General features: G+C 39.8%; 1 protein-coding gene across 1 annotated transcript in view; it reads right to left on the bottom strand.

Annotated features, from left to right (window-relative positions):
• The window catches only part of PPM1H (protein phosphatase, Mg2+/Mn2+ dependent 1H), a 136,716-nt gene that overhangs the window by 35,195 nt on the left and 82,837 nt on the right, over positions 1–18,684 (bottom strand). Inside the window, exons 5-6 of the mRNA XM_051795811.1 lie at positions 10,797–10,881; positions 3,710–3,828 (exon numbers count right to left, since the gene is read on the bottom strand). Of these exons, the coding sequence (XP_051651771.1) occupies positions 3,710–3,828; positions 10,797–10,881 (204 nt within the window). The remainder of the gene's footprint in view (positions 1–3,709; positions 3,829–10,796; positions 10,882–18,684) is intronic.

Here is an 18,684-nt window from a genome sequence, read left to right as displayed (position 1 = left end):
AAGATGCCTTGCCAGCTACAGTATATGTTTTGCAATGGCTGTTCAACCACAATGCAGATGGAGTGCAGGAGACGCAGCTCTCAGCTCCCACCAAAATGGGATTTATTTTAGATATATTTCATACAGCATTATTTCTCATCGCAACTGCCACCGCAGAGAGAGGAGAAAGGGTAGGAGAGCTGGAGTGAGAAGGGAAAGGCTAGTCTCAAAGCAGTTACAGGCGGCCTGGACCAGTAATGCAGTACACATTGCTGGATCAGTGGTTGTCCTAATGCTGTGGGGAAACTTGGCAGCTCTGCTACCACTGTGGGCTGTGGAGACAAAGCCAGTGTGGAAATTTCACATGAAAAAAAAAGAAAGAAAAAGCAGAAAGAAAAAATAAAGGGCCAAATGCATCATGACAGACCCAAAGACAATAACCTTTTGTAATCCAAAGAAGCTGGTCAAGCCAAGCCATTGTTGAGAATCTGAAAAGCTCCAGAGAAAAGGAGGAGGATAAAAATGAAGAAAAAAATCATACAGCTTCTAATAGAAAACACAGATAGTATCCTGAATTGTAAAATAAAACAGTTCATTTTCCTGAGGAAACATCAGACCAGAGAGTGTTTTACATTCTCTCACTCAAGGATTCAGTAATTAAGTGTAAGAGTGGCTGTTTCTTCCTAACATCACCTGCATCTCTCCACATGTATGTGCAGATGTCAACACACAGTGAGGTCAATGAACAAAAAAAAATTCAGACAACTGATCATCTGCATTGTATGTGATAAAAGTTCAGCAGTGTTTTAGTGGATCAAGCTCTGGCTGGCCAAAGCTCCATCTGACATTTTCTAGAAAAGGAATATATATGCTAATTTATTCTCCGTGGTAGATAGTGTCCTTAGAAACAAATGCAAAACAGACTTGTCCTTGGCCACTTTGTTTAGTTAAATCCATGAATTAGAAAGGGAAGAAAAGAGAAGCAAAACACTTGAAGTGGAAAACAACCAGTAGGAAACCCCAGCCGCCCCAAACATTCACCTCTGAGGGCCCATTAAACTGGAACTCTAATGTCTTGTCCACAATCTCAATCATTAAAATTGACCCAGACTTTTAGATGAATAGTAACTGGCTGCTTCTCCTCTGCTTAAGAGATCACTGTACACAATTCAATGTAATAGATATATGTTGAGCAAATACCTTGCAAAAAGAAATAGATCCTTATTTAGAAGGGCTCTGATTTAGACAAATGTATGGCGATAGAGCAATTCCCTCATCATTTTATTGTCCTGAGGCAACCAAACAAAGAGGTAACTGATGCACTAGCTGTGAGATATGGAGCAGTTAAAAGATTCCAATTCTTTTATTCGGGAAAAAAATGTAGCCCCCATTTTCCACTTCCAGCCAGAAGTCAAAAGGAACAGCAGGGAGAGAGAGCCTCATCACAGTCTCCACATGCTTTTGCTTGGCACAGACCACCTATTTCTGGGACAACACTGCAATGAATTCAGACTTAAATTTTCAAGTCATAGTGCAAGTATTTATTCCAGAATAACTGCTTGCAGCTAAGCACATTTGTACTCAATTGGTGACAATTGCTGCACTGACCATATTAGAATCTGTAACTGGATCAACATGTGTCCTACACTTCAGGAAATTCATAAAAAACAACAGGAAAGAACTGTCTTCTCCTACCCACTATATGCTAGAGTTAAGAGAGTTCACACACCAGTACTGGAAAACAATACTCTAAATCAGATCTTCCAGTTCAACTTACTAACGCTCTTCTACCTTACTCCTTATTCTACATTTAAAATTTGAGTTTCTTCTTATCTGTCTTCTTCTAATGCCAAACAGTATTAGCTATGCAATAACCATTTTGAATATGCTGAAGTGCTATGCATAGATTCACAAATGAGGTAGAAACTGATATAAGGAATTATTTCTTCTCCTAATTTTTAACCTTTCCATTTTAACCATTCTTTATGAATCCCAACATTCTGCTGGTGATTTGGTCTGGAAAAATCGTGGTAGTAAGCACACCGAGCTTCTTGACATGGCTCTCATAGTTCATTTGGAACCTCTAGTGTGCACAAACATCTTTTTCCTCTTTGTGCTTTACTTTGTATTTATCCCCACCGAGTTTGATCACTGTGATGCCCACCCACGTAAATCACTTAATTCTTTCCAGTTCCTCATGGTCCTTCTTGTTTAATAGGAAAAGGATTGTGGTGTTACCTGCCACTGCTGCAGCTTTACCATTCTAGACTCATTTCTTTTCCAGACCAGTAGCCAACTGGGAAAATGCAAAACAACTCCCATATCTCTGAAGAAACCCTCTTTGCCTTCCAACTATGATAAAAGAAATCTGTTCTTACCCTCCTCTCAGGAAGTTCCTGGCCCATTATACTTCTGTAGCTCTCCCCCAGACTAGAAGGCTACACTTCATTGCCTTTTTTTTTTTCCCCAATAGCATGTCACAGCTTGAAAAAGAACTTTTGGAAGTCTACATGAAACCATTCTTTATTGATGCCTCCAGAGACATCAGGGAGTTTAACAAAAACCCTCCTTTTGCAGAAACTGGGAGAGTGTCTCATGATGTTCCAAATGTTTTGCAGTCTAAGTCCTCAGTTAATCCAATGTTCTCATTCTGTTCCTATTCTTTTTTTCATGCCTGTAGCCTTTTTAAAATGTGAAGTCATCATTCCCAGGGTGAGACTGCATATTCTACTAGCAGCTGTTCAAGATGAGAGACAATGATGGTTATTCCCAGATTTACATGTTCTGCACAAACACTCCAGATAATATTAAACTTAGATCATTATTCTGCCATTAAAACACCATTATATTTATGGTCTATAAAGTATGGGACAAATCAGAAGTGATGTGGAACTGTTGTTGCCAGTGAGCATCCAAGTGTCCAAACCTACAAGAATTCAGGCTTTATTTTTTAACCCCCTCTATTCTTTCTCTTCCTCAAAGGACATTTACTACAGAGGTTAAAACACAACATCACGGAAATGAAGACCATTCGCATATATTGGGCTTTTGCCTTTATAGGTCACACACAGAACTCACAACAGCAAAGATTAGGGCTTCTCCAAATGAGTGGGAGTCACTTGAGAAGGAGCCTCTTAAACCAATAAAAAACAATGAAGATGTTTAGCCAGAGACAAAAAAAAAATAATAAATCATCATTCTTTCTGTCTTCACTTCTTTAAGTCAATGTTGTTCATTCAAACCTTTTCATTTTGGGCTGGTTATGACTTTTGTTCAGATAAGCCCATCTCTAAAACAATTCCTCAAGGAATTACCCAAATCAGGGGCCAGCTGCACTGGAGTATGGGAGGCAACTCTTCCCTTCTGCAAGCATTCCTCAGCATGCAAAGGCATCACAGCCCAGATTCTGATCCAAAATTTACAAAGAGCTACTTCCAAGATAGGAAAATTGTTTAGCTTTCAGAAACGTTCCCTGGCATTCCCCTTTACGTGTTTGCTCTGCTTTGAGTACTCCCACATTAAAACGAAACACCGTCCTGGCTCTGGGGGAAGGTCAACTTATTTAAAACATTAACTTCTAAAAGAAAGATACATCTGAAAGAAGGAAATGCCTTTTCTTTTAGTATGCAGGGGTGCACCTCCATGTTTGACCAGTTTACACTAATCAAAGTCAAAGCAGGCATTGGTTAGGGAGAAGGCTGACTCCATGCTGAGAAGGACACATTCTTACCAGCCAGTCATGTTGAAGTCACGGTAGAGCATCCTCTTTCCAACTTCCTTGCGCTGCACCCTCCGTGGAAACTCTAAATGCGTGAATTCATTTCCCAGCAAGTGGGGCTGCATGTAAGCCTGTGGGCAGAAATTAAACCACAGATAACACATAAAAAAATACATTATCTATTTTTAATGAGGTAGCATTACCATCCCTTCCCACTCCCTTCCCACACAAATTCCAACCCTTCCTCCACCCTTCTTTTTAAATAAGGAAGATGATGTGTTCCATTTCAGCAAACAATGTGCATATACATCAGTTCTGACCCTGCCTGGTGTCCAGCAGCAGCCTTATAGGGAGCAGTCCTCTTGCCCTCAAAATCATTCACTTCTCCCTGCTCCTCAAAATTTGGGATCTCTACAGTACACTTCATCTACTGACCCTGAAGGAGTCCGCAGGGCTTTGTAAAACAGAACATATTTCCTTTTGTATGTCATCAACCTGAGAGAATGAAATGATCGAATATAAAGCCATGGAGCAAGCAGAGACTTGGAGGAGTGCATGTGGAGTGAAGCTGAAGCTTTTTGACTCCCAGTTCAGCTATGCCAGCAACACACACAATCCACAATACTGCCACACTTTAACTGTCACCACCTCAAGAAAAACATCCTCTTTTACCTGCTCAGTGTGCTGCGCCCCATCACACGTGATACTGCAAATAATCACAAGCTGCAGAGTAATTTATTGTCTTGTTTCTAGAAACTATTTCCTTCATGCAAAATAGACTTTAAGAAAAGCAGCAGCAGTTTTGTGTCACAACTGCAATTAGCGTCTCTGATGGTTTTAATGTTCAAATGCTGTTGCTTTACATTCTGGTGTACTGCTCTTCAGATGCTGGGAGGCCTCTTTGCCAGAGTCATGCCTAAGGCTCATGTTCTCCAGAGTTGACCATACTGAAGAGCACCTCGAGGCAATTTGTCCACTGTCTAAATTTTTGGATTGAATTTATACACATATCACTCAACACAATAGGTTAATTCTAAACATACTCTATTTCTTGTTTCTGAAATAAACCTCATTCCTTTTTCTTTAATACTTTCATAAAAAAGCCTTTCTCCGTCCTCGAAGCCACATTTTGAGTGAGCTCTTGTGAAGACACAGTCAAATTGGCTCGGGAACTGAAAAAGTTGCATTTCTTAACTTTTTTGCAGGTAACTCTTTTTCCTTATCCAGCCAGTTAAGGCAATAAAGTCTGTCTTATCTTCAGCAGCAGCTGCCATCAAGGCAAGTGAAATGAGCTGGGTTTAGTTTGTGGGTTTGTCATAAATCCAGTGCTCATCAAAGGTGAGAAGCAGGAAGCAGTGGAAGCCCTTATTGATCTACCTGGCATCTATCATGCAGATAGTTCACAATAAAATATTTCCTGCACTTAAGGGTTGAGTCTGCTTCCACTCGCTGGATCAGGCTCAACACATCACAATACTAACCTTCTATCAGTTTGTCCCTGTTCCTGTCACCAGACATCCTTCCAGAAAACACCTCTAGCTCAGCTGAAATGGGACTGAGGGAGATTGCTGTGTATAGCCAACAAGATTGGATTCTGCTTTCAAGAGGTTGCCTACAAGCATGCAAGTGTGATCTTGACATTGTGATCCCTTTCTGGAGCAGGAGCACCAAGAAGTTCTCTACATACAGTTAAGGGAAATACATTTTTTTCCTGCAGTCTACAGTCAGCCAAGGTCCCCTTCTCCACCCAAATATTGTTTTCAAGGATCCTCTAATTGGATCACTGTTCCTCATTAGAAAAGTGTTTCAGAAGCACTAATGACTTTTGAGAGGTCCAGCAGTATTAGTCCACATGAGGCTTTTCATATTTTCAGAACTCTGGACTCTCTATTTAAAAGTACATGTAAGTTTTTTATTTTTCCTCCAGTTGCAAAAAAGATGGAACACTCCTAATGATTTGATGCATTACAACACATGAATGATATTTGTTGTTTGTATGACAACAAAGAAGTGGATGTTTTTGGTATTTTTTTAATTCTTTCTAGTTTATGATATTGTAAACAATGAAGTGCAGTTCAGTTGCTTTGAAAGTGCAATTCAGTTCACTTTTAAAAATGCACAGCCTGTCTTAATTAAAACATTACAAACCACTTCTAGCTAAAGACTACTTTTGCCTGCCTACAAAATAAGAAGTCTTATTTAAGGAAAAAACCCTTAATAGACATCAAAATGAAGTTATCTAAACTTTAGATTGTGAGATTACTTACTAGTCTGAATCACAGGTCCAGAAGAAAAACAATACAGGTTTTTAGCATTTTTCCACTTGAAAACAAGAATTTCCTTTATTGAAAAGGTAAAGTGATGGGGAGAGACTGCATTTCATAAAGATTTACTCAGATGGAAAGTCTGAGGTCACAACTGAAATAAGATTAATAAAGCTGGCAGTTACCAGTGGACTGCTAATGTTCAAATAAGATTTCTCTTCCACGGCCAAGCCTCAATGCTTGACTTACAATCTAGGGATCTTAACTCGATTCTAATATTTCTGGTGCCAGTGAAACAGAGGGAAAAGAAAAATTTGGAAGCTTTTGGTGTCTGTGATCTGAATTCTTATGTGAAGAAATGGCGATTTTTGTTAGGCTTTGCTTTATTTCTTAATTCTCCATGTTTTTTACCCTTTCTTTTTTTGAACAGTTATTTTTGATGCTTCACTGGTAATTCTACAGAGAGAAGAATGTTCTATTATAAAATTCAGCTGCAACTTCCAGTTGGTTTTGTTGAGAACTGTTCTCCATTTACTATGAGGCAAGACTCTTCTACACCTCAACCAAACCATGTTGGGCAGCAGAACTAGAAAATAAATAAAAAGCAACACTTTAAAAACCTACAGATCTTTCAAGAAGATATACAAGTAGACAATGCAAAATTCCCTCAAGTGATCAAATGAGAAATATAAATGGTAAGTGAACTAGCAGAATTTCACCTGTGATGAGGTACCATATTTTCCATATTTTAATTTGTTTAGTATCAATTTGCAAGAACCCCAGATCAGAAACACCACCCAGAGAACTTAAACTTTAATAAAAAGAGTGACTATCAAACACCTTCTTTATGAGCTAGGTTCAGACAACATTGTTATTCTGTGTTATGGAATGGGAACATTTTCCATATTTTCTCTTTCAGAAGCTATTGTAGCTTTTTGGCATAAATCTGGCATAGCCTGCACCATGTGTTTTTGGTACTCTGCCATTTTATGGTGTATTTTGTGGTTGGATGTACTACGCTCAACATTAGTTGTTTAAAATGGATTTCGCTCAAGGAAATATTAGTCACGGTTCTTTAAAAAGGTCATTTACTTCCTGCTGTGTTTCCTGGTGATCAGAAAAGCAAACATGAAATTAAGATAAACTCAGACTTGCACACTAGCTGTCAGTGAATTAGATTGCAGGAAACCCAGCATGTATCTTTTTTTACCTCAATAAGGCCTGCTGATGTCTTTCCCAGCTCCTCCAGTACGCACTGCACTGGAACATCACTGGCAACAGTGGTTTTACTGTATTCTGTGTTATTTTCAGAATTCCTGGTTACATCAACTATACCTTAAAGCTTTATACTCTTATCATACTGTGCCCTTTTCTCCAATAGGATGTTCTACTATATGAAACTACCACTCACAATGGCACACACAGCACAATGCACCCAGAAGTTTTGCAAATGATTCTGCCATTATCATATGGACACGTTTAAGTAAAAGAGAGATTAAAACTAAAGGAAGTGGTAGTAGAAGGAAAGAGGGAAGTAGAAGCCAAATCCATCCTTGGATTGGTCTCTCATCTTATGAAAGACCAGGACCCTTTTCATAGAAGCACACATCTCTTATACCACAGCATCATGCAATGTGTCAAATGGCCAAAGCAATCCTACACTGGGTGATGCAGGGAGCCACAAGCTGTAAGAGAATTACATCTGACCTGTAACTGAAACATTGACTGGACATTTAGGAGATCTAGGTGCATTTCTTTTTCAGGCTCAGATTGCCCAGGCATCCTTCAGCAGGTGAGTTAGTATCACTTTATCCTCATCTGAGTAATGAAATAAGAGTAGGTCCTCTTTGAGCCCATGCCCATCTGGGCTCACGAACCTTTGTTTGAATGGTGCCAAACACAAAGAGCACCCATGGGTCACTGCTGCTGGTGGCCACCCTGTCTCTACTGGCAGTAACACCTGCCCTGGTAGTCACGGTGCACCATCTTTGGTGAACTTTTGAGGGGCTGCCTGACTACACACACAGCCACGGTACATGCTAACACCACGAAGAACTCACATGACATCTTCAATGAGCAACTTTGATAATTAATAGAAGTGCACCCATCTGCAGCACACTCAATTCATCATTCATTTAAAACATATTTTCCAAGGGAATAAGTAACAAAATCTATGCCATTTACTGTTGCAATTTAGACTATCATGACTGAAATTAATAGTCTCCTCAGAAGATGAAAGAAAAATTCCTTCTGGCAGTCATTGCCTGCACAACTGCCAAATGTACCAGAGCAATTCCCAGTCAATACTGGATTTTGTTTTCCCTCAAGATACACCGATACAGAAAGCCAGGGCTTTTCCCAAGTGCTGTGTGGAGCTTTCCTGCTACAGTGCTAAAAAGAAAAGAGACACAGAAATTCAGAAGAAAAGGAGGCTTGTGAATTCCTGCCAGTGGGAGGGAAGCAGCATGGTGCACTGAACCTCTACAGAAGCTGAAGGACCAAGGGAATACTGGTGCAAAGCTTTCACACCTATGTCTTAAGAAGTACTCTCTGACTGAAAGATTGATTGCCTTCTGCAATACTCTCACAAGTTGCCTGGCACAGAAATCTGTCTCTGCCATGCAATCTGCCTGAAATCTGCAGCTGTATGCTGTCTTCCCACTGCCCTCCTATGGAGTGATGACCATGCCTAGAGCTGCTTAAAAGTCCGAATGATTGGATAGTCAACTTGTTCTTTTAAGGTTTCCATGCCAGAGGCCTATGCCCAAGGCCATTCTTGGATGCATGGTAATAAATGTGCATTAAAATGGCAGTCAGATAGGGAAAATATTTGTTTCCCTTCCCTCTCAGTTACTTAATCAGTACTAGCTGAAGCACAGTTTTGTGTAAGACTAGGCTGGAGGACTTCATATAGAGATATTCACATGACCTGAACAATTCATTATCCTATGGATTTCTTTCCACTTGGAAATTAAGGCTCAGAAAAGAGGACCTAAATGAAATTCCTGTGTGGCTGAAGCAATCAATAGGCACTAAAGGCAGAGGAAAGCTCCTTCATCCTGATTGTGCCAACAGTGTCTACTGCACAGGGAACCAATGTTCAGTAGCCTGCAGGTGGTAAATCCATACCCTCCCTTGTGCAGTAACTTCCCCACAGTGAACAGTATCTCTGCATTTACCAAGTAAAATATGAACGCTAAAATGATTAAGTGATTTTCTTCCTATTGTGCAGGAAGAGCAGTGCCATACGTTTGAAGTAAAGAAACTCAGCTCTAACTGCAAATAAAAAATACATCCAAAGTAACTAACTTCTAGACAGGAACAGCAGAAGAGAGATGTTCATGGTGGAATAGACTGATAGCAGAACCTGGGGACAGACAAAGTGAGTAAAATTATTTGGTTTCTAATCAGCTAGACAGATGCAACCTCTGGAGTGTAATGTTTATGCCAACCTTATAAGAAATTTGGGGTCATCTTTTTTTTTTTAACAATAGAGTAAAAATGTTATTTATGGAATATCATGTTTGAAATTATCTCTAATTTTGTTTCATGCTCTTGCTGTCTTGCATGTATTCTCTTTGAACATGATACCCACAGATCTGGCATATTTGTTATATATAGAATTAAAATAAACAAACAAAGGTAAAGGAATTTTCCAGAGCAGAAAGAAAACAGCAGAAGTATTTTTCAGATCAGCTACTGGTTTCAAATACAAGCCAGAAAGGATATCAAAAGAGAAAAACAATCCTTGTAGGCAATATTTTATCTTGTATTTCCTACAGAAGTAGCAGACTCCCTAGATGCTAAAGATACCTTTTATTTTAAAGGTTAACAAATTATTTTAAATTTAATTGAACTGTAAATGTTTATTAGGCCTCTTTTCCATTTTTTCTCTGAATATGAATACTCCCAAAAGCAGTTTTCCCTCTGAAATTTTCAGCTTCAAGCCAGTGAACCTGAGTGAAAAAAAATCAAATGTGACAATTGAGGAAACACTTAAATTTTTTTCTTTGGAACCTTCCACCCCACCTTTCAACCATCAGCATTTTGTCTAGTTTCAAACCACATTGCTTGGGCCAGGCTGAAGAAAAGAGACATGTTGAGACCAGGGAATCTCACTAGCCTTGGCCTGGCCACCTCAAGTCAGGCAAGGCTGACAGTGAGCCTGCCTTGGCCGAAGCTTAAACTTCTAAGAGGAAAAAGCAGGAGACCAGAAGAAGCACAAAAGAAATTTCTCAGCCATGTTAGGAATGACATTTTGACAAAGAGCCAACCAACTTCAACCAACCAATCTGACCATTGATGAAAAACTTAAAAAGTAACAGGATTGTTTGCATGAAAAATAACACTATGCATTTTGACTTATGTTACTTAGGCAGCTTATCAGCAAATACAGCCTGGTGAATAAAGCATCCCATATATCCTCAGATAGTCACCCTCTCCCAGCTTTATGGGTGCTGCTACACTAAATAAAATCAGTCTTTGATCACCCATCCTATCCTGCAGCTACTAATATTCACTGAATCACCTCTAAATTGGACATATTTTCCCTGATCAAGATACTACCAGCATACTATTTGAATAAATTAATCAAACTATGCAATATCAATGGTCTTCACTGAAGAGATAAGACTCCTTTCACTGAGATTTGCACCACCAGGCTTTTCTTCACTTTTGCTGATGGCTAAAAGACATACATGATCAGTCACTGGTGTTCAGTGAACACACCATCCTTCACTGAGCCACAGTAACTCAGCGGCATTTCTCTGAGCCTTAGGTGTTACTGGGCAATGCTGGTCATCAACAACACCTGATTTGGTCCTCAGGTCTCTTACCAGATACTGAAGTCGCTGGCGTTCAGTCTCTGGAGTGAATTCTGAAGACATTGGAATGACATCACCATTTCGGATTATTATAGCCCTGTAACAGTAATAGAATGTCATCAGTACAGAAAAAAAAAAAAGTAAAAAATACCCAGGAAACCACAGGGTACAGTCACACTCTTATTCTCTTCAGACTCACAGTCAAATAAAGCCATTTCTTTTCTATTGAGGTGGCCAGCAGAACAGGATAATAATTTCTGCCCTGCATCCTTTAGACTGGATAACAAAGTATATTTGCATAAGCCAAGTTCATTTCAGAGCTCACAAAAACATCCAAGCAACAAAGGCAAGAGTTATTTCAGTTGATATCTACAGGGTATCCTTATTAAGTGAAATGCAGACACCCAGAGGAGATGCGCAGAATCACTGATTGTAGAACAACTCTTTGCAGATTTTAATACCAGTTGGGGCTGACACTGTCTAAATGACTGACTTCAAATGCCTCATGCAAGCACTTTCGAATTATTGATTGGTCATATATCACATCAGAACATTTCTACTCCAACAGCAAATGGAAATAGCAAAGTGAATCCTATTTAACACAAATTTAACTAGTTATCTGCCAAAAGATGACAGGTAATGGAATGAGCACAGATCAGCCAGGGGATTTTAGGCACACTTCTGCAAATCACAGAGAGGAAATTCTCTCAAATACCTGCCTGTTGCCTCTTAACAATCTGCTATGCTGCATGCAAAATATGGTCCAATCCTTCCCTGGTGTAATGCCACTGGCTGGAATACAAGTCACAAGAGGGGAGAATTTACCCAATATTCTTATTGCATTCTGCAGTCATGTATTCACTCACAGAATCACATTCCTTTATCTTTCCATTATTTAAGCAGCTCTGTAAGTATAGTAATGGTTGGTGCTTTTGAAGTGCTGTGTAAATTAGATATCATCTTACAGACTTTAATGCCTATTTTGGAGCTTTTTCTCAGCCATCAGGAGATTAATTTAGTGTTTGGATAGTAGCAGTGTACCATGTCTCCTCTTGAATTCAGACAGAATCTGGTGTAGCTAAAACAAGCATTTGCCACTTGGATTCCAGTTTCTCTGTGTTTTAAATGACCTCATTTCTGTGATCTTTTCATCCCATTGGTGTGCTATTTATGAGCTAGCTTACTTCCCTTGATAATTTGATGAATTTGCTGTCATTGCTTCTATGCCAGGTGTTCTGATGGCACTGTAATCCAACCAAAAAATATGGCAGGCACATGAAGACTGAAAACTTAAACCTCTAAACTCAAAACATAGGCAGCTTGAGAAAACCAGCTCAGGTACAAACCAAGTTTGTAAAATTAGTGGCTCCAGATCTTGTGGATAGGTAATTGAAGTAAAATTGTCTCCAAATGGTCATCTACTATTGCTAGTATGCAAAAGGCAGGAGCATTATCTATGAGGAAAGGAACTGTTCACATTTTTGAGTCATGTGTCAAAGAACAGACAGGTTCAGGATGGCGCTACAACACGAGATGTAGGAAGAAGCTCTAGTGATGAGGGGAAAACTGCTCTGCTTTGATGGGTAACAAATTTAATGCTGCTGGATGTCCAGTACTCCCTTGTAAATAATCCCATGTAGAAATTAGAGGCAGGTAGGAGTGCAACCTACATATTGAAGGCTCCCACTGGCCCTCCACTGCTACACTTAAAAACAATATTGTGTGCTTGAAATGAGACAGACATGGTGGTTGTAATTCTTCAATTTCTTAAAACAAATTTGTGCAGACATTTGACAGAATTTTTTTTTTTTATGGAATCTGGATACACTACTGGCTTACAAAAATGCCTATCCAATGGAAAATAATAAAAGTTTGCTGATTTTATTCTTTATTTCTGAGACAGTCATTTAAATATGAATTAAGAATTCTACCACGTCTTTTCTGCAACAACAGTTTTGCTTTTATTTTAGCAATTCCTAAAGTATTCAGCTTTGAACCAGATTAATTTACTCAAACGTTGAACACTTTTTATAACCTTTTTATATGTTATTTGATTGACTTGAGTAGGCCTGCACTTAAGGGGACTGTGGGTTTAGTACGTACCCTGACAACAGTCTAGACTAGACTGATCAAAGGAGCTGATCAGACACTAACCAAATTTTACACACTAGTTTAAGTGAGTCATAAGGGATTTTCTGATCTTGTGCTTGTCTGAAAGAGCTAATATAAAACCACACATTGATATAACTGCTAGCACATCAGTCTAATTTTCTAATTATCCCTTGCTTCCCCTTTAATCACCATTTCACAGGAAATCCATATTTTAAAGACCACTCAGACCAGTCTGGGGTTCACCTTTTTCTTTGTGCACGTAGACATACTTCCCATATATGTTGATAGTTGTCATTCTCACTTCTATGGGTAGAATTGGGCCCTGAGGGACTCACATAAAAAGCAATTCAGAGGTGAGTGGGTCAACCTTTCATGGCTCAACTTATTTTCACTTGAAATTGCAGCCACCTGGGATGAAAAGCACAACCCGGCACACACACACCAAAAAAAAAATCTTTGGAGGGGGAGGAATGAAAGCAATACTGTTGATACCTGATAAAACAGAGCCTCAGTTTTATATTCTTCATTAATGTTTTCAGCAGTTGGACTTTATTCTACTTGCAAGTTACAGCTGCTCATAAGAATTAAGTGATTTGATCTGAGGAATTAGACAGCTCTAGATACGAGTAATGGGAGGGATGCAGATGCACACGTACAGGTCACTGGTCCAAATTCAACTGTGGTGGGCTTCTAATCCCTTACCTGGCTCTTTACCTTTCTGAACCAGCTGCTCAGCCACTTCATGACAGCAAAGGGTATTTCTGACAGCCCAAGTGACACAAATGGACACATTTGTTGGCCGTCTCACTAGAGAGGCTGGGTGCAAAAGCCTGGCTTGGGAGCCGACCTGCGCCGTGGGATTTTCCCTGGTGATTGAAGAGGTGCCGACTCAGGCCCTAATTGGGTTTGGGGACTGAAATGCCCTTTCTGTGACCTTCCAGTGACAGAGCTGCCAAGCACCGACTGAAGGCTTTTCCCACCGCGCAACCTCCAGAGCCCTGAATTCAACAGCCCAGAGTCAATAACTGCTCACGACGAGGGAGCCTGGCTGATGCAGCAGCTGCAAACAGCTCCAGCAACTGCTTTTAGAGACCCACTCTATACGGTCCTGCAGGACAATTAATTTTAACTTTACACTGCCTAATGGACTAAGCAGCAACATGGTGTTACATGAGCATTACTGCTTCTGCCATGCATGAAAGACGCATGTATGCAAGGAAATAGCGCTCTGAAAGCATTTTGCTCCCCATGCATTGAGGATATATGAATATATGATTTTATGCCAGAATACAGCTGTCCTATTAAACTGTCAGGAATAACTACATAGGAAGCAAGAACACAAATAGATGCGGTGCCCAGAGAGCATCTGATTCTGCCATGTTTAATAGTGACATTTTAATTTCAGCCACGCTGGTGAAACACATTATAGCAGAGCCACAGGGCAAGCCTGCCAAAGGCAGATGGATGATTCATGTTTGCAGGGAAGAAGTATGTCAACACTAACCAAATATTCTCTGATGGCAAGGTTGCTTCAGACCCATACCAATCATTAATTTATATCACCAGTGAAGTAGTAATTAAAAAAAAAAAGCTTTATTGGCAGGATAGGAAACCAGGAGTCACAGATCTGCAGCCCCCTCAGTGCATTGCCCTCCACGCTCCATGGCTCTGATGCCCTCTCCGCACAGCATCGTCTACAGTGAGTAAACAGGAGAAACTGCTATAAGGTCTTGAGGCCATAGAGGCCAGTAAGTCACTTATTTTGATCCCTTCTAAAAACAAATTATAGATTTCTCCGAGTCCTTTCTCCTCTCTTGAACCCAGCTACCTAACTCCCTACCCACAGGAACTACGGACTGTACTTGCCACTGCATTTCAGAGATATGTGCTCTGCACGACAATTAAAGCATGTTCACTAATCCAAAGCTGGTAAATACTCACAGAAAACAGGAATATAACAGGGGAAAAAAGTCCACAATACACTAGTAGCCTAAAACGGAAAGAACAATAATCTGATTTTTTCTCTCTCTTCTGGCCACTTCACTGAGTTCTTCTGACTCAGAGAAGCCATGCCCCGAACAACTAAATGTGGAGCAAGAGGCATGCCAGTGCCTCAGTGCACAAGGCAGAACTGGCAGTCATGGCAAATCCTGCAGCTGGCTATGTCTACTCAGTCACACGGAAATGAAAAGAAACACCAGGATCTTAAAAGGCTGCATGTACCCCTACAGAAAACAGTACATTTATCTTCTGGATTGACATGACTGTTTAGTCCATAATGATCAGCTAAGTTCACACAGAACATTACATATATGTGTTTTTTTATATTCAGATTCAATACTTTGAAATTATATTTGGTGCCTTAGTATATATCCCCTTTTAAAATACATGGGGAATGAAGCAACAAAAGGGTAAAAATCTGCCACTGTGCTGTAATGCTGCCGTCATGCTCAGGATGTAGCAACAACACTGGCTTAAGGAAAATATTGATATATCAACTGCTTTTGCACTTTTAATATGGATAAAAACAGCCACCTCTCCTTGAATCAAACAGGGTTTGGTTTTTTTTCCTTTTGTGGAGAATACAATCAGATGGAAACTGCACAGCATCCTTTCTGAGTTTCTTATGAGAAACAGAGGGAAACTCATACATTTTAGAGGAAGCTCTTGTTGGTTACTCTCATTCAATCACACAGAGAAAGAAACACTTTAGTGAACAAGGTCAAAAGTGTAATTCCACTGCTGTCATGGGTCTATTGGGATTCTAGTGTTCAAAACAAAGAGGCATCTCCAACTGTTAGGAGTATTCAGGGGACACCCTGATTCCATGACACACTTTTTCAGTCAAAAATGATCTGAAATGCAACATTAAACTGCCCATTTCTACAAAAGAGGGTAAAAATCTGGTAAAGGTGTTAAAGAGAGACTATTTAGAAAACCCTTTTTGACAGTCTGTATCAATTCCAAGTCACTGGGAGGATGTATCCATTTTGTCAAAAGGTATTAAGCATGTGGATTCGGTACAGAGGAAGTAGAAGTGTCTGGCCTGCCTGGAAAGGTATTAGAAATGTGTCAATGGAAAAGAAAGAGAGATTAAACTGACAGAAGGAATAAGACAGGGTTTTATTACATTGAAAGGGGAACCAAGCAATAGATTTTAATTAGGTGTGTCACAAAATAGCAGAGAAAAAAAAGTAAATCCTAGAACTGTGGAATAAGTTTATGTTGGTACTTGTTTACTATGGTAACTAAATGCATATATTTAAAGAATCCAAGGAAGATCAATGCTAATGTCTGGTAAGATTTAAACTAGTTGTGTTTTTTTTTTTTAAAATTTATTTTCCCTTCTTAATTGCTAAGAAGTGAAAGAAGATGACTATAAAATGATTAAAAAGAGAAATGTTTCTCTCTTGTTCAAATGAAGTACTGGAACTTACAGCCATTATGATTACTGATGACTCTTAATACATTCAGCACTGACACCTTGATTTCACTTATTATGAACTGAGTTACTCTCAGTCCCATGCAGATCCATTTCTCACTGTTTCTTTAGAAACCAGGTGAAAATACACTGGCAATAATCACAGAACTACACTGCAAAGCCTTTAATGATTTCCTTAATTTTATTAATTAAGGCAGGCTGAGGATAGTGAAACAAACCATTAGGTAACATCTAGCTGGCATTAAAATAGGTCCTAGCAATGACATATCTATCTCCATAAAACTCAGGTGAAAGCAGCAGCCCTCAGCAAATCAATGGAAAAACCCTCTGGCTGCCTCCCACTGATAATACCCAAGATAATGCTCCAAGTCCTACTCGTCACTGCTATCAAGAAGGAAACAAGCAACAAACCAGGGAAGGAGTAGAGCCAATGAAAATCGCCTCTTGTCCTCATTTTCCATCTCCTGCCACTCAACAGTCCTGTCACCCTGATTTCTTTGTATTTTTCAGTGCAAACATGAGGCTGTTCACAGAAATATTCTGACAGAATAGAAAAACTAGATCATTTTTCTTTCAGGCAAACAAAGCCAATGTTATGAAGGAACATAGTCACCCTGCTTGTGGCTCTTCCTGTGACAATACAGTTTTGTGTTATGCTGTGGTTAAAGCAGGCTGCTCAGACACTTTCGTTCATCACTTGGGGGAACTTCAGCTCCCTCAAGCCAATAAAAGGTGTGAGAACTTGCCTTGGTGAAGTATTGCAAAAGCAGTTTCCTACAGGAGTGTGCTTTGGCATTTCCTGCCAGAACAATGAAGATCCCTCCCAAACTGCTGCTAAGTTTTTTTGTGGGCTGCCACCCACCCTAGCTGCTCCAAGAGTTAATATCTCAGCAGCACAACTGCCAAGTGCAGCCCCTGCTCCAGCAGGATGCTGACTGGGCATTTCCAGGTATTTCATTTAAGGTCCTTTCTTCATGTCCTTGCACCAGCATGGAGCAAAGCATGCTACATCTCTCCTGTGGCAAGATGACAACCTCCTCCTGCCTTTGAGAAGAACCACGCAAAGAAATGAGGAAATCCAGTCCCTGTGAAAACCTCTGAAAGTTGTCTTTCAGAGGCAGGCTACCTACAAACACGCGAGCTGTTCCTATGCACACACATGTAGAGCTTTACAGAGTTTTCAGTTACCCAACTCATTCATGTTTACATGCTTGTTTAGTGATTCCTTTAGAGAAGGACACAATGGGCACAATGAGGCTGTTGAAATACTCTAAAGCCACTATTCTGGTGAACTGTATTATTATTGTATTATTTCTAATAAAGGACCACAAATTGGCAAGTAGAAGCTATTTCTCTAAGAAAAATAATTTTCATAGATTTCCGTGGAAGGGCTTACTTCTCCATCTACACTAGCACCTGGGCCAGCCAGCATCTTCCTTACTGCCACCAAAAATAATAAAAATCTGAATTTTTATAACTGATCTCATATTGCATCCCATGTATTCACTAACTACTTAGTAAGCAGCAGTTAAAAGGATTTTCTACTGCTGGTGGCCTCCCTCTGCTTTATATATGGCATGTAACCCTGAGAAGCACTTGATAGTCACCACCGATGTAACTAAATTACTTCAGTTGTTTCTGTATCACTTCTCAACTCTACAGTTCTAAATTAAACAGCTGAGCTTGCAGGTTTGTCCACACTGGAGAGAGTTCAGAGAAGACACATTACTTCCTCGTTTTTGACCCCTGGAGCTGTACTCTTCTAGTTATCAATGCCTCTTTGGTGGGCAGCAGCTCCATTCCCATGAGATCCTCCTGTGAATTCCCTGCTCTAGTTTAGGTCCTCAAGTGTCTTTCTTGTCTGATGAAATTTAAGTATGAAGTTATTATTAGCAATTGGCTTAATTATTAACACTGGTTTATATTACAACTAATTATAAATTTTTTTGTATGCCCACCCCATCACTAATGGGATGGCACTGGTTATCTGTATGCAATGTTCTTGTTTGTTTAATCCAGAAAGTAACTTTTGCTATTGAACCAGTAGGGACTTTAAAAGTTTACCTATACACTTCAAGCATTGTCTACTCTAGCTCCAGTAGTACTAAACCAAAAGTGAATGAACTAAACCAAAATGCTCTGTAATTTGTAATCTGTTGGTTTACATCTGAACACATCGATCTTTCAGAAAGGGCTTCAGCTGGCAGCTAGGAAGCTATTGCAAACCAGTTTATAGTGACACTACTAGCACATGAAAACTGCTCACCGTTGGTCCCAGTACCCTTAGGCTGGAGATTTACTACTCTCACAGGATTCATTTTGCCCACGATGATTTCAGTGTGTTCT

Source organism: Manacus candei, unplaced genomic scaffold (assembly GCF_025592945.1).
Source record: "Manacus candei isolate 608988 ecotype Guabito, Panama unplaced genomic scaffold, ASM2559294v1 h1tg000043l, whole genome shotgun sequence".
Taxonomy (NCBI): Eukaryota; Metazoa; Chordata; class Aves; order Passeriformes; family Pipridae; genus Manacus; species Manacus candei.
The sequence above is the reverse complement of the archived record's forward strand: the minus strand, read 5'-3'. Positions and strand labels throughout refer to the sequence as shown.